This window comes from Apteryx mantelli, chromosome Z (genome assembly GCF_036417845.1).
Source record: "Apteryx mantelli isolate bAptMan1 chromosome Z, bAptMan1.hap1, whole genome shotgun sequence".
Classification (NCBI taxonomy): Eukaryota; Metazoa; Chordata; class Aves; order Apterygiformes; family Apterygidae; genus Apteryx; species Apteryx mantelli.
Window position 1 is genome coordinate 10,014,598 of NC_090020.1, and position 15,592 is coordinate 10,030,189.

At 51.7% G+C, this 15,592-nt stretch overlaps 1 protein-coding gene across 1 annotated transcript in view; it reads right to left on the reverse strand.

Moving 5' to 3' along the window:
- The window catches only part of LOC136995362 (neuronal acetylcholine receptor subunit alpha-7-like), a 64,843-nt gene extending 50,040 nt beyond the window's left edge, over nt 1-14,803 (reverse strand). The window contains exons 1-3 of the mRNA XM_067315985.1: nt 14,765-14,803; nt 13,765-14,106; nt 128-158 (exon numbers count right to left, since the gene is read on the reverse strand). Coding sequence (XP_067172086.1) covers nt 128-158; nt 13,765-14,106; nt 14,765-14,803 — 412 coding nt within the window. The remainder of the gene's footprint in view (nt 1-127; nt 159-13,764; nt 14,107-14,764) is intronic.
- Between the last annotated feature and the right edge of the window lie 789 nt (nt 14,804-15,592).

Genomic DNA, 15,592 nt, shown 5'->3' on the forward strand with positions numbered 1-15,592 from the left:
GCCCAAGCACCAATATCAAGCCCATGGGAAAGCTCGGAAGGAGCCTGGACTGGGGAGGAGGGCAAGGGTCTGCTTCGCAGTTGTTTGTGAGGACCTTGAAGCTTTCAATAAGCAATCATGAAAGCACCATGAATAATGCTTTCTAGTCCTAGCCTTAGCTAGGGTGGACTACTGAAAATTTCCTGGATATCCTGTGGCTCCTTCAACCCCAAATCTGCTGCAGTGGAGTGAATCTGCAGCAGTGAGAGACGGCTTTAGCTGTGTGATTTGGCAAGCCCCTTCCTTTGTTTACAAGATGTGCTTTCCGGGATCCAAGGGCAAACCAGGCTTTTGTTTCTCTGAGAATTCATAGATACATTTTGACCTTGGAGAGGGTTTTTTTAATTAGCTTTCTATCTGGCTACAGTGGAACTGAGCCCTAGGAATACATGGATAGCCGTGACAGCTGTGCAGTGATTTGGCTCCTAGCATGTGTGTCTGGGCTGTGCACGTGCATGTGGACTCCTTCTGTCCCGCCTGGAGGAGCACCTTCAGGGTTGCCTAGGAGTCTCTGACTTCCTGAAATTCCTAGGCCCTTTTGTCGATGGTATGTGATGCCTGTACAAGAACGGGTCTAATTCAAAGTTGCTGCCTGTTTGCCAGCTCTGAAGCTCTCAACTTGAAACTCGGACAACTGCAAACCACCTAACAACTATTTCTTTCATTCTTTATTTCCTCTTCCTATTGTTCCAGCCGCTCCTCCTCAGGCTAGATTTGAGTGTGCTGATGACTTTTCTAAAGTGGCACGATATTCAGGGAGAAATAATCCGTCATCTGACATGCCATGTTTCACCACCCTGCAGGCTCAAGATGAGGAATTTCTTCTCCGAAAAGGGCACAAGATGGCTAAGAATTATGGAATGAATTTTCTGAAACTCAATATGAACCCCTACATTAGGCTGCTTCCCGCCTCACCCCAAACCTCCTGTCTCAGAGGAGAAGAAAACACTAAGCAGCAACCTCCTTTACGGACAACCTATATTCAGCCCCACTGAGCCCCCCCACTTCTGGAGTCATGTGTCCCACTGGGGCTCCTCAGGGCAGCACGAGGCAGACACTGTCTCGTGGAGTGAGTCTAGCTGAGGCCATGGAGACAAGCAGGGGCCTGGAGCACGGCATGTCCAAGGAGAGGCAGACAGAAACGCTTTTGGTTTTAGCCTGGGAACGAGAAGGTGAAGGGGAGCTCCCCTAGCTCTCTCCAGCTCCCGTGTGAGAGGGCACTGAGATGATGGAGCCAGACTCCTCCAGGAGGTGCACAGGGACAGCGCCAAACAGACACAAGTCACAACACGGGGCATTGCCAGGGGACCAATGGAGAATTTTTTTCTCAGGAGGGTGCTCACCTCCCGAGAGAAGGGTTCAGCAAGGCTGTAGCATCTCCATCCTTGGAGATCTTCTCATCTCACTGCACAAGGAGCAACCGAACTGAGTTGTCCCTGCTGTGAGCAGGGGGTTTGGACCAGGTGACCTCTGGAGATCCCTTCCAGCTGAATTATTCTACAAGTCTAGGTTTCTATATAGATGCGATCCTCTCTCACCCCAGCTGTGCTTTGCAATCTACCGCTTTATTTTCTCTCTTGATATGGTGGGGATCAAAGCGACCAGTGACTCTTTCCCACATAGTCTCAGCTGAACTTTAGGGAAGATGGTGTGCAGTCTTGTCAATCCCACCTGCAAACTGTGGCTTTAGGCTGTTATTTGAACAGCAGCAGACTTTCCAGCTGTCGCTGTGTTAGCCTCCGGCTATTAATAATTCCCATAATTCCCATGGCGAATTCAGCCAAAGGGAGTGGGCAGAGGTCCCTCTTGTCCTGGACAGTGGCATGGAAAGGAAGGCTTGACACCTCTCTCAGGGAACGAGGCGGGAAGGGTGAGCTCCTCACCATCCTCAAAGGGAAACGAGCTCTCCTTAAAATCTGTCCTTTCCTCTAAATCCTTTGTCCAAATCCAGCCTGCATTAAGGAGAGAAATGAGGACTGGTAACTGACCTGTCCTCACTCAACTTTCTGGAAGGTGAAAAGCACTGCAGACATCCATTTCAGTGCTCTGTGCACCACAACTCATAGCAGGTCATCCAGCTGACTACAGGTTATCTTTCCATTGCAAACTACTGGCTTAGTCATGAGCCCTGAGCGGGAAGACAATGTTATTTCCAGACACATCATCTGATTCTCACCTCTGACTTGTCATTTGCTGCTTTCCTCAATGCAGAAATTACTTGGTAAGCAGCACTTTTTCTGCAAGCCAGATTTGCTCAGGAGTGTACTCCAAACCAGCAACAACCTCCGTTCTACCTATTTTATTCCCATGGATATTACTCTTTCCTCTCTTCCTTAACCGGATTATACAGGGTCTCTGTGTAGTGAGCATCCTCTGGCAACCATGTTAGGAGCTGTGCAAATTGTTTAGAACTACTTTAAATGCATACTAGAGTTGGGGAGACATTATCTCTCTCTCTCTCTCTCTCTCCATGCTTATGACAAACAAGTAAAACTCTGTGCTAATCCTTGGTTCAGGATGTGCAGTGAAATTGAATGGATTTGGGGTACTTATGTCCCCTTGAAAACTACAGCCATCAGGCTTAGATGAGAATATTCCCTGCTGTGTGATTGAAGTAGCCACGCTCTCAGACTCTGGGAAGAGTCATTTCATCACGCAGGCACAAGAAGCAAACATGCTGTTCACCGTTCCCTCTGCACCATGGAGATATTAAGTGGAGATTATCTTTCTGTGCTTGGAGAAGTTTTCAGCTGCTGACAAAATCATGCAATATGCTACTGCCATCACTAACTCATCCTCTTCCCTCAAGTCTTCGGAGAGCAGACCAGAGGGAGAAAAAAAGGTCTGGAGCTGTCTTTAAAAACTGAATCTTGTACCTGAAATGGGAACTTCTGCTTTGAGACGGTCAGATGGCCCCCGTGCTGAGCCTGGGCTGAAGGCTCCTCAGACACTACCTGGCATTGTCCCAAACTCCATGCAAATGCTACTTTCTTGTGCACTGTTACCTTTGTGGACTCTCAAACTCAGAGCACTATTCCAATAGGCAACTATACCAATAGGTCCTGGTGAGGTTGGGGCCCAGGTGCTTTTCCTGGATCCTCTCACTCTTCCTAGCGAGATTTGGGAACAGTTAGCACAGAAAGATGTAGCCCAGATCACTGTCAGCTACTGCGCATGAAAAGAGCTCCAACTTTCTTGGAGCCTGGCGACTTCTCACGAACAGGACCTGGGCCAGTCCCAGAGTTACAGCTGTGCCTACTGCAATGCAAAGCAGTAAATGTACATATAAGATTAGTGAGTTAACATGAAGCCTTCTTCACTGAAATGAAAAGTCGATCTCAAGGGGCATGCATGTGCAGCAAGTTGCTGTAGCAGACAGTAACACACAGCAGATCATCTCAGGAGACTTGCCTAGGACTTTGCCTGCATGTCTTAAATGTGTTGACGTGTCCCTGCCCATGGGACCCTGTGTGTCTGTATGCCTGAGCAGGCAGCTAGCATTGCTTGCTGGAGTGACCAGACTCTGGTGTGCATGCCCTTAGAGGTTATAGCAATGGCTATAATGGGCATGGACAGTAATTTCCCCTCTCTGCAAGGTGCATGTGTGGCATCTTTTCAACCAGTACAGAAGAAAAGACCTACTTGTTCAGGCACAAACCTTTCTCATCTCTTTCTATTTTCGACTTTTTCCAGATCCTTTGCAATCTTTTAAACTCTGTGTCATCCCAGGAACGCAGAGGATCCGGGGAACTGGGGTGAGTGTGGCCTTCAGCCTTCACTTAAGGGTGTGAAAGACTCTCAGTGATCTGACTTTTACACCAGGTGCTTGCCTGGTAACCTGTATGAGGTTCAAAGGTAGAGCTCTTCCGCTGACCACCTAAATTCACATGACTTTACATGGCACTCCATTAAGGCACAGGACTTCTAGCGTGTGTCGGACTGGGTTTTTCCGAAGTAAACCAGTTTGCTCTACACAGTTCAGTGCAATTACATCAGTTCTACCGAGTTAAGGTCCAAAGTTTAAACTCCATATATTTAAATACCAGCCTTGATTCTTCCCTCTACAGAGACCTCTAAACCCAGGTCACCTCAGTCTAACTAGCTCACATTAAACAAATTGCAGCTTGGCAGCAGAATTGGGCTTTTTGAGACTGTCTTGCCAATGGTATTGCTGCTGCAAGAACAGCACCTGCTTGCATGGAAGTGAACCAAGGACAGTAGCGAAGATTTGCTCCTAGAGATGACCAGTTGTGCTCTAAGGTGATCACCAGGACTGGGCTAAGACCACAGAGATACAGGAAGCATGAAATGAGCGTGGAGTTCAACCCTGCGCTGTGAGTGAGCCAAAGACAAGCTGTTTTGCACAGGCTGAAGAAAACCAAGCCAGGCTGAGCGACTTCATCGCTTACGTCTGTAAGCTGGTTAGCTCGCTTGCAGCCTCCCCTGCTGTGGATGTGCCCCGTGCTGCTCAGCTCTTCCCTTCCCAGAGGGGTGGCAGCGGGGAAGCTCTGTCCTTCCCTTGGCTGTGCCTTGGCTGGGCTTTTGAAAGCCTCATGGCCAGAGGGTGGCTCTGCTGTTAGGCTGCACAGAGCAAGGAAACCAAGAGGTCTGAAGACCACACTGATGCTGCCTCTTGTGCTTGCACAGAAACCTGTCTGAACGAGCAGATGTGGGGGCAAAGGGGTGGTTGTTTTCACCATTCAAGGGTGCCGCAAATATAATTCTCAGATTTGCTGTCCAGTGCAGAGGGTGTTAGCCCATTGGGTAAATCGCTGGGCCTAAATACACTTGATTTGTGGCTCAACTTAATTCTTATTTCCCTGTGGCAAAGTGAAGGCTTGACTTTTTTTTTCTTTTTTTTTCTTTAAAACTAAAAGATGATGACAACAGGCCAGCCTACATTTCATGTCAGCTTTGGTCCTGTAGGTTAAGTTGGTGAGGAGTCTCGGTGCCAGGAAACCATGAGGAGGGGTCGTTTGCCACGACCGGCAGCCCAAGTTGGTGCTTGGCTGGAGCTGGTGTTAGGACGCATTTGGGAAGGAGGGCTGCAGCGCCCTAGCAAGAAGGGCATGTCTGCCAGGGCTCCCAGCGGTGGTGCAAGCGAAGCTGGGATGAGGCTGTCAAAGCAAAAAGTTGCAAAAGGACTGAAAAAAGTGATGCAGGGATTTTTTTTTTTTCTCTTCTGGCTTATTTCCTGTCCTTCCCCCCTGCTCTCCCCCCCCCCACCCCCAACTTTCCTGTCAAAAGGCCTTGGAGGAGGTTTTAGTAAGTAAGAAATTGTTATGAATTCTGTTGGAACAAGGCAGCAGCGTGCGAGAGTGATGTTAGTTACGACGGACTCGCTGTGACTTCCCCACGTGGGTGCAGTGGGTGATCCTGGGGGAGTTCATTCGCAGTGCCCTGTCAGAACGGCTCTGCTACGGATAACTTGCTAATAACATCTTTATTTTTTTCTCTTCTCATCCCTTGCCCAGTTCTTGGGGCTTTTCTTAAAAAAAAAAGAAAGAAAGAAAGAAAGAAAGAAAGAGAAAACCCTCTATCCCTATAGAAGGGGGCATGTACAGACCATCCTGATTAGAGATTCATTTTGCTCCGTGTTAGCAGCTGTCTGTAAAAGTGCATACTTTTACATATAAAGAGCTGGTAAAAGCACCTAATAACAAACTCTCTGAATTATTTATAAAAGCAGTTTGTGTCTTCACAAGCTGCTCAGAAAAACTGAGCGTTGGCCTTGATGAATTAGTGATTACACTGTATTTAAAAGGCAGTATTTTAACCACTCAAAGTGGCACTGCACACGAACTGAGTTACATCATAACTAGCTGCTATCAATCACCGGGCTGTTAGTTCAGCTCCTGGAGAAGCACAGAAATATCTTACAAAGAAAGAGAGCAAAGCTCTCGGTTAAGGGAAGTGGGGGAACACATCTCTGCAATACCTCTGCCACTTTAGGTAGCTGAAACGTGGGGGTATGGCGGTGAAAGGTGCAGATGTTTTGCAGATTCGTATAAGCTGATGAGGAATTATATGGGTGCAAGGGACACGTGTGGTCCAGTGCAACATCATGTAGACGTCAGCTTCCTGTGCCCCTGGGCTTCTGGAATATGTGGACCATGTTATACTCTCTGCTTTAAAGAGACAATCCTCATTTCCCTGTGCAGAAATCGTGCATGACAGGACATAGTCCTGCACATCTGGAATACTCAGTGTTAGAACTCAGAGTTGCTGAAGGCAAACGCGTTTCACATAAAAAGCTGACCTTTTTAGGGAGTAATAAAAGCACACTTTGTGTAGGATCCTGAATATCATTCAGGATTGTTGCAATTTCAGCTTCTCATTTAAAAATCCTTTATTAGCTTTACAAGCCTCCATGTTTCGGAAGGATAACACAGTCCCTGCTTTTGTTTGTAACACACTGGAACTTCGGGATGTACAGTTGGTCACACTGACAACTTAGACTACAAGACTACAATAATTTACATCATTTTGCATGTTTAAGTCTTACAGAATGATGCACAGAAAATAAACAGTTAAGAATTTTTCTTCTGGTCATATTTTCTTAGCAGAAAAACACCATTTCAGCCTCACACCTATAAGGCTCTAATAGCCAGCCTGTCCAGCCAGCAGTTACAGTTTGTTATTCCCAAAAAAGCACTAATAAGGTAAATCTCTAAAGGAGATCAAGAACATTTTCCTCTTGAAAATCATTCAATGCGTTTCAACCATTTCAATACATTTCTGAAAGGGAAAACAGCTGTTTTCATTTAAAAAAAATACAGCTCTTCCCTTCTTAAGATGAGAAGATGCTCAGTAGCATAAAATCCAAAGACTTAGTCAAACTGGTTACAAAACTCCCCTTAACTTCAGTGGGACCAGGACTGGATTCAGACAAGGTTTAGACTGCACGCAGAGGTAAGTCCTAAAAAGAGAGCAGGGAGCTCTCAAGGCGCAGCAAGCTGAAGCGCCAGGAGGAGGAGTCACCAAGCCCTGTAGCCATGCGTGCCGGCGGGAGGGCATCAGCGGCCTGCTATTGCGTCCTGGCAGCGCAGCTAGGGTGCGCGTCTTAAAGCCAGCGGGTTTTGCATACGGCCTCATGATGAGCGCCAACGTGGAAGAGGCAAGCATCAGCAAGAAGCATGCTGTTACTGAGCAGCTTCAGTAAGGTTTTGCTGGCAAGTGCAGCCCTGGCAATGGGTTGCGGGCTGCCCTCCTAAGCAGGAGCTCTGCCCCGTCGGCAGCTGAGGGCTGCTAGCAGAGCAGCTGCAGAAGGACTCTGGGCACAGGGCGTTTGTTGCAAAAAGCTCCTTTATTGGGCTAGTGGCAGCAGTGCTGCTGCCCTGGGCAAGGGAGTTTCTGGCTGCAGGGCTCTGGATGCTCGGTGGCTGGCGGCGTGAAGCCTGCCACTGCATCTCTGGGCAGGAAGACCTCTTTCAGCATGCTTAGTGCAAGAGGCTGCTGAGGGGTCCCTGCAGGTGCCCGGCGTCGCAGAGCCAGCACCTCGGCGACCGCCACAGGCACCCTCCTGTTGCCTGAGTGGAAGCCATGGAGGCATGTGTCCAGCAGGCAGCGATGCAGGCATGCGGGGATCTCAGAGAGGTGCTGCCGCAGAGGCAGGAGCCTGCAGAGGTGTATCTCCAGCTGTTTCAAGCGGAAGGGGGAAAGCAGCAATGCGTGGAGAAGAGAGGAGAGGCGGTGCAGACGCTGGAGGTGGCGTGTGCCCTGCAGGGCATGCGTGGCACAGTGCGCTTCTCCAACAGCGCTGTACTTCTGGAGAGGCCAGCCTGGGCCCGCTGGCTGGCCAGAAGATGCTCAAGTTGCCTTGCTGCACGCCAAAGATGATGTCAACGAGCAGGGTGCTCCCGGAGGCGTTTGCCAGCTGGAGCTTGCAGGTGCAGGAGGAGGGCAGCACCACGAGCTGGCAGTGGTGGGATGGAGGCAAAAGGCGCCAGGCTTTTTGCACGACTTGCTGGAACCAGCGTGCGGTTTTCTGCACGTTGAGGTAGGAGTGGGTGCAGAGGGTGCGTAGGAGGCAGGGGCCCTGCTTTGTGGCCAGCTGTGCCTGGGGCTGGTGCAGGAAGCACAGCACGTCGCCCAGCACCCGCTGCCTGGGGCACATGCACTGCAGCTCCACGCGGACGCGGCCGTGCTGCGGGGCGCCGGCCACCTCCAGGTGGAAGGCATGCCCGGGTGGTGGCCTCAGGGGCACCAGCAGGCTGTAGCTGCTGTTGTGCTGGCAAGGGCTCCAGCCTGCACAGGCCCTGCCCACGCGGATGCCTGGTGCCAGCCGTGGGAAGAATGACTGGCAGGTGAGCACTTGGCAGGCCGCGAGCAGCTCGCCCACCAGCTCCTCCACCACCTTCCAGGTGTTGGCCGAGTCCTGCGCCGGCCACTGGAGGTGCTGCTGCAGAAACCTGCCCGGATGCCCGCATTGCTCTGCGCGGTCCTCCTTCTCCTCCTCTTGCTTGCTGCGGGAGGTGCTCGGCTGGCTCCTGCTCTCCGACTGCCCGTGGCGCTTCCTGGCCAGCCAGCGGTGCCCCAAGAGCAGCACAAGGGCTCCCGCAGGCTGCCAGAGCCGCCACCAGGCGCAGGCAGCAAAGACCAGCTCCTCCTTGCTGACGTTGCTCTGCTGCTGCATGAGGTGCTCAACCTCTTGCTGCAGCCGAGCCATCTCGTGCCTCAGGTGCTGCACGCGCCGCTGCACCCGCTCCTGCGTGCCCAGATCCACCTGGTCACTGACCTTGAGCGGGTGCTGGACGATGCCCAGCACAGCCAGGATGAGAACAAGACACACAGCCATGGCCTGTAGGAGATGGGAGAGCAGCGAGTGAGCGGGGCTGGCTGCGAGAGAGCAGGCAGCTTGGCAGCAGGAGCCGGCAGCACTTGTGCGAGCAGCTGCCAAGGCGGCCCCGTGGCCGGCCCAAGGCGCTGCTGTGCACAGCTCGGCCCTTGCGGGCGGGCGGGCGGGCGTGCGAGGAAGCCGCGGGGCTGGCGCTGGTGGCCCGGCCCTCGTGCAGCCCAGCCTCGCCCCCCGCGCCACTCACCTTGCCGAGGCTGCTGCAGCCGGCGCTGTCCCAGGCTGCACTGCCGTGGGGGCGGCCGCGCTGCGGGACCAGCGCCTGCGGGCGCCGCGGTGACAGCCCCCTGCCTTTGTGACTCGTGCTCTGTGCTGTGGCGGGGGCGCTGGCAGCCCCTGTGCAGGGCCAGCGGCCAGCCCTGGCCGTCGTACCCAGCCCTGTGGCGCTGCCGCACACCTGCCCTGGGCAGCCGCAGCCGCAGCCCCTGCCCCGGCCCCACACGGCACCACAGGGCCCCACAAGGCACCCCAAGCCCGCGCAGCAGCAGCGCACAGTGCCCTGGGCTGCCCTTGCCAAGGCGGCAGAAGCAGCCTGGAGCCCTCAGCCCTGGCAAGAGAAAAACAGGAGCTGCCCAAGCGTCACCAGAATCGGGAATAAAACTCCCTAACACCAGTGTAGCATTAAGAAGCAGGTGTTCTCTTTATTACGGCGTCGGATGCACGGGGAATCGCTCCGCCCAGTGTGCATGCCGCATGTCGCATCATCCAAAGTTTATATTGCTCTGTCACATACATATGCATTAGATTTCCTGGAATGAGTATACATATTCATTCTATTTCCTGGAACCAATTATCATATTTTCATAGCCATTACACATGCGGCCTGAGTCTCCGGGGGGCTTCTGTGGGGGGCTCTAGTGGTCCCTGGGGGTCTCTGGTGGTCCCTAGTGGTTGCTGAAGAGGTGCCTTTTCCATGAATTCAATTCAATTTCCAAGAATTCAATTTGTTGGCTGCGGAGACGAGGGGAGAGGGTCTACAGATGAGCACAAGCCTGTTGAATTTCCTAGGACAAAGAGGACATCGTGTATGCAAAAGGAAGGCTCAGGTAGGGAAAGGGACTGTGATTTATTTAGGTCTCGAGATTTCACAAGGACCGCGGAGACTGGGAGCCGACAGAAAAGAAGCCATCTGCCAAACTGCAGAAGCAAGAACTGCACGATAGCTGAGGGCATTCTTGGGTATGGCCGGGTGGTGCAGACTGTGGATTCCCAACTACGGGCTATTAGTAAAATTCCTTTATGAAATTTTGACGGGGTCAGACGAGAACTTCCTCCTATGGACCCCCAAATGCCAAGCAGCTTTTAGGGATTTTAAAAAGGCTCTGATGTCAGCACCTGCATCGGGACTGCCCCATTTGTCTAAACCCTTTGAGCTATTTGTCCACGAACGACAACATCTCGCCCTGGGTGTGCTGACTCAGAAATTGGGAATGTGGAGAAGAGCTGTGGGATATTTCTCCAAACTATTGGACAGTGTGCGTAAAGGATGGCCAGGGTGTTTGCATGCTGCAGCCGCAACTGTTCTTTTAATCCAAGAAGCTAGAAAATTAACAATAGCACAAAGAATCATAGCGTATGTTCCGCATAGGGTGATTTCTGCCTTAGAACAAAAGGGGGCACATTGGCTGTCTCCAAGCCGTATGCTCAAATATCAAGTTATCTTGTTGGAACAGGATGATGTGGAACCCAAAACCACCACAGCAATCAACCCGGTGATGTTTCTGAACTCAGAAGTAAGGGACCCCGAACCCTTGCACCATGATTGTCTGCAAACCATCGAACACGTATATTCAAGCAGACAAGATCCAAGAGATGAACCGTTAACTAATCTTGAGCTGGAACTGTTTACAGATGGTAGCAGCTTTGTACAAGATGGGAAACAGAGGGCAGGATATGCAGTGGTTGCAACTACGTGGGCAAGAGAGGCTGGGGCCCTACCCACTAACACGTCAGCCCAGAAGGCGGAATTGATAGCATTGGGACAAGCCCTGAAGATAGCTGAAGGGAAAAAGGTAAATATATGGACCGACTCAAAGTATGCATTTGGGATAGTCCATGCACATGGGGCTATCTGGAAGGAGAGAGGATTGCTGATGGCTCGAGCATCACCTATTAAATACAAGGAAGAAATTCTCCAACTTCTACAGAATGTTCAAAAACCTGAGGAAGTGGCAATAATGCATTGCAAGGCACACCAATCTGGAGAAACCACAGTAAATGTGGGTAATCAATTAGCTGATAAAACTGCCAAAGAGGCAGCTGGACAAGGCATCCTTGCATTGGTCCTAATTACAGTGAGGCAGATCAACAATCAGCATTACTGTTAAAGGCAACCCCAAACGGAGAGGGTTGGTTAATAACTCCTACAAAACAGGTCATTGTTCCACCGCAGATAATGACCGAAATTGTGCAGAAGAAACACGAAGAAACACGCTGGGGTAGTGAGGCTATGATTTCTAGTCTTCAGAATTCGATTATATGTGTAGGAATGACTGGAACAGTAAAGTCTGTAATGGCAAAGTGCCCTGTGTTTGTTTAAACATTAATCCTATGAACAGGAAAAGACCGCCCCCGGGGACCACTAAGCAAGGAAGCTCCCCCGGAGATTACTGGCAAATGGATTTTTCTGAATTACCAAGGCAAAACGCTTATAGATATCTCCTGGTATTGGCTGACACCTTCTCGGGATGGCCGGAAGCTTCTCCCTGTCGCACCAACAAAGCTAGGCAAGTGACTAAACTATTGCTCAAAGAAATAATACCAAGATTCGGGGTACCGATAGGAATGTCCTCTGATCGAGGCCCGCATTTTGTGGCAGATATAGTCCAACAGCTAAGTAAACTTCTTGGTATCGAGTGGGATTTACATACCCCATGGAGGCCTCAGTCGAGTGGGAAGGTAGAAAGAATGAATCAAACTTTAAAGCAGCAGACTAGTAAAACATGTCAAGAAACTTCTGTAAGATGGCCACAGGCCCTTCCACTGGCTCTTTTGAGAATCAGAAGACAGCCAAGCTCTAGGAGTAAGATTAGTCCTTATGAGGTATTATATGGGAAACCATACCAAGCGCCGCTGATTCCAGGGGAGATCCGTGTAAAAGGAGAAACAGATTTAAAGGTATATCTGATTTCTTTAGGGAAAGCCCTTGCGGCTCTCCGACGGCCTATTGTTTTGACAGGACCACTCACGCTGGACACTCCTGTCCATCAGTGTCAGCCCGGAGATTTCGTGTACATAAAAACGTGGAACTCCGAACCTTTACAGGAGAGGTGGAAGGGACCCTTTCAGGTACTCCTGACAACTTACACCGCACTCAAGGCGGAAGGAATCGAACCTTGGGTTCATTACACTCGAGTTAAGCCAGCATCACTGCCAAAAGAACCTCAGTGGAAAGTCATTCCATCGGATAAAAATCTTCTTCAAATAAGAATGCAGAAAATAATCGGAAACCCGGAACCCGGCAGTGTTGCTGAGTTATTTGTCGAGTTTTTTTGCTTTTTTTAAAATCAGAAAATTAAGAGTTGATTAATTAATCCAGCATGAGAACTAATCAACAGATTATTAGTATTTCAGCTGGCGTAGCCATGACATTAACTGACTGCTCAGTCAATCAGGGAACGAACCATGAAAATCTTTACGAGGAGGCAAAAATACGATCGGCAGAGAAATGCAACGTGGCAAACTGCTGGATATGTTCGCAGGTAATGTTGGGGGGAACAGGATTTCCTTTTAAACCCACCCCTCTAGCATGGTCAGAATATTGTGTTTTACACAATTGGAATAATCAGGCACGATGAAAAGCAACAAGCTATACCTACGCGGACTCCCTAGCCGCCAACTCTACTGCTGAAACTAATAATAGCATGGTGTCGGCTGAGTGGCCGAAACAGCCATCTCTACCGAATGATAGTGGAAATAAACCTAAACCTGAAGCTATAAAATTAGGTTACGTGGAGGACGGCTTTCTTTGTTACAAAATGAACAAAACGGGTGGGTTCAAGGCAGGAGAAAGGAAGTGCAGATATTACCTAACCCCTTCCCGCAATGTCGCTCTTCCCTTACAGCACCCAAACGGTACGGTGGGAGGTAACCTCACCTGGTGGTATTCAAATCAAGCCTGGGAGGCAACTGCAAACAAATCAACCATCTGGGAAGGCCACGTTAATGGCACATATTGGATCTGTGGAAAAAAGCATACAGCTGGCTACCTGGAGGACGGTATGGACCTTGTTAGCTAGGTCTGTTAATGCCCCTCTTTAGAGTGGTACAACCACCTCCATCAGGACGACCACGTCGGAAAAGAGAGAGAAAATTAAAATTAAGAAATAAACCTGTCATACCGGAAGGACAAAGGTTTTCCTTTACACTCTGTCCTATGTGTGCAGCTGCACCAGAGACCCCAACAGAAGCCCCCTGGAGACTCAGACCGCATGCGTAATGGCTATGAAGATATGATAATTAGTTCCAGGAAATAGAATGAATATGTATACTCATTCCAGGAAATCTAATGCATATGTATGTGACAGAGCAATATGAACTTTGGATGATGCGACTGGGGCATGCACACTGGGCGGAGCGATTCCCCGTGCATCCGGCGCCATAATAAAGAGAACGCCTGCTTCTTAATACTACATTGGTGTTAAGGAGTTTTATTCCCGATTTCGGTGACAGTCATTGCTTCAAAGCTCTGGAGTTTCCTACGTATTCTGTTAGTGTTTTGATATCATAGCTGCACAGTGCATTATTGTTTTTGAGTTGGACAATCTGCCTATTGGAATTCAGGGATCTTGCAAAAGATATTGTAAGAAGAGCTTATGACATTTCTCTGACTGAATCTGGATTCAGGGACCCTGCTTTGTGGCCAGCTGTGCCTGGAGCTGGTGCAGGAAGCACAGCACGTCGCCCAGCACCCGCTGCCCGGTGTATGTGCACTGCAGCTCTGCGCAGATGCGGCCGTGCCATGGTGATTGCTGCGGGGCGCTGGCCACCTCCAGGTGGAAGGCATGCCCGGGTGGTGGCCTCAGGGGCACCAGCAGGCTGTAGCTGTTGTTGTGCTGGCAAGGGCTCCAGCCTGCACAGGCCCTGCCCACGCGGATGCCTGGAGCCAGGCGTGGGAAGAAAGACTGGCAGGTGAGCACTTGGCAGGCCGCGAGCAGCTCGCCCACCAGCTCCTCCACCACCTTCCAGGTGTTGGCCGAGTCCTGCGCCGGCCACTGCAGGTGCTGCTACAGAAACCTGCCCGGATGCCCGCATTGCTCTGCGCGGTCCTCCTTTTCCTCCTCTTGCTTGCTGCGGGAGGTGCTCGGCTGGCTCCTGCTCTCCAACTGCCCGTGGCGCTTCCTGGCCAGCCAGCGGTGCCCCAAGAGCAGCACAAGGGCTCCCGCAGGCTGCCAGAGCTGCCACCAGGCGCAGGTAGCAAAGATGTGCTCCTCCTGGCTGACATTGCTCTGCTGCTGCTGCTGCATGAGGTGCTCAACCTCTTGCTGCAGCCGAGCCATCGCGTGCCTCAGGTGCTGCACGCGCCGCTGCACCCGCTCCTGCGTGCCCAGATCCACCTGGTCACTGACCTGGAGCGGGTGCTGGACGATGCCCAGCACAGCCAGGACGAGAACAAGACACACAGCCATGGCCTGTAGGAGATGGGAGAGCAGCGAGTGAGCGGGGCTGGCTGCGAGAGAGCAGGCAGCTTGGCAGCAGGAGCCGGCAGCACTTGCGCGAGCAGCTGCCAAGGCGGCCCTGTGGCCGGCCCAAGGCGCTGCTGTGCACAGCTCGGCCCTTGCGGGCGGGCGGGCGGGCGTGCGAGGAAGCCGCGGGGCTGGCGCTGGTGGCCCGGCCCTCGTGCAGCCCAGGCTCGCCCCCCGCGCCACTCACCTTGCCGAGGCTGCTGCAGCCTGCGCTGCCACCCGCCATTTCAGGCCGGCGGCGCGCACCACCTGCCATTTCAGGCGCCAACGGCACCGCCCGCGCTTTCGCACCGCTGCTCTTTCTCCTCAGGCGCTTGCGGGGCGGGGCTTGTTGCCCGGCAGCCCCAGAGGCTCCCATTGGCTGAGGAGAAAGGCGCGCGCGGGGCTCGGGGCGGGGGGGAGGTGGTAGGCGACACGCCGCCGCGCGAGCCCTGTCAGGCAGGTCTGGGCGCCCGTTGCTGGGCAACGGTCCGGCGGGCGGGAGCCCGGAGCGCCGGTGCCTGGAGCGCGGCGTCCCCGGCCGGGGCGTCTTCTCCCCCCCCCACCCCTCCCCAGCCTCTGCCCTCTCCTGTCATCTCCTCTGCCTTGCATATGTAGGGAACTGGCCTCCCTCCTCCCGATTTTTAGCTGCTCCTGTTCCCCAGGCTGAATGTTCTGTCTTTCACGCAGCGTTTACTGACTGTTGCAAGTCATCTCACCTTCAGCAAGATGTCCTGAACAGAGTAATATTCATGATCTGTTAATCAAGACTGACTGACTTGGCAGACATCTCTGCCAGGTCATTCCGTTTTCTCTGGACTTGACAGTGGAGCCAGATTTGGAGAACCTGCAATCCTGTGCTTCATCTGCTTGAAGAGAGAAGGAGAAAAAAATGGCTTTCAACAGCTGTAAAATTTAGCAGCAAAAGTGCTAGAGTTATGCAGTAAGATAGAGCATGCGTGCCTTGAAAGATTTTGGAAGAGAGGAAACATTTTGAAAATTATGGGTACAAGATTCCCCTCCTCTTCACAGGCAT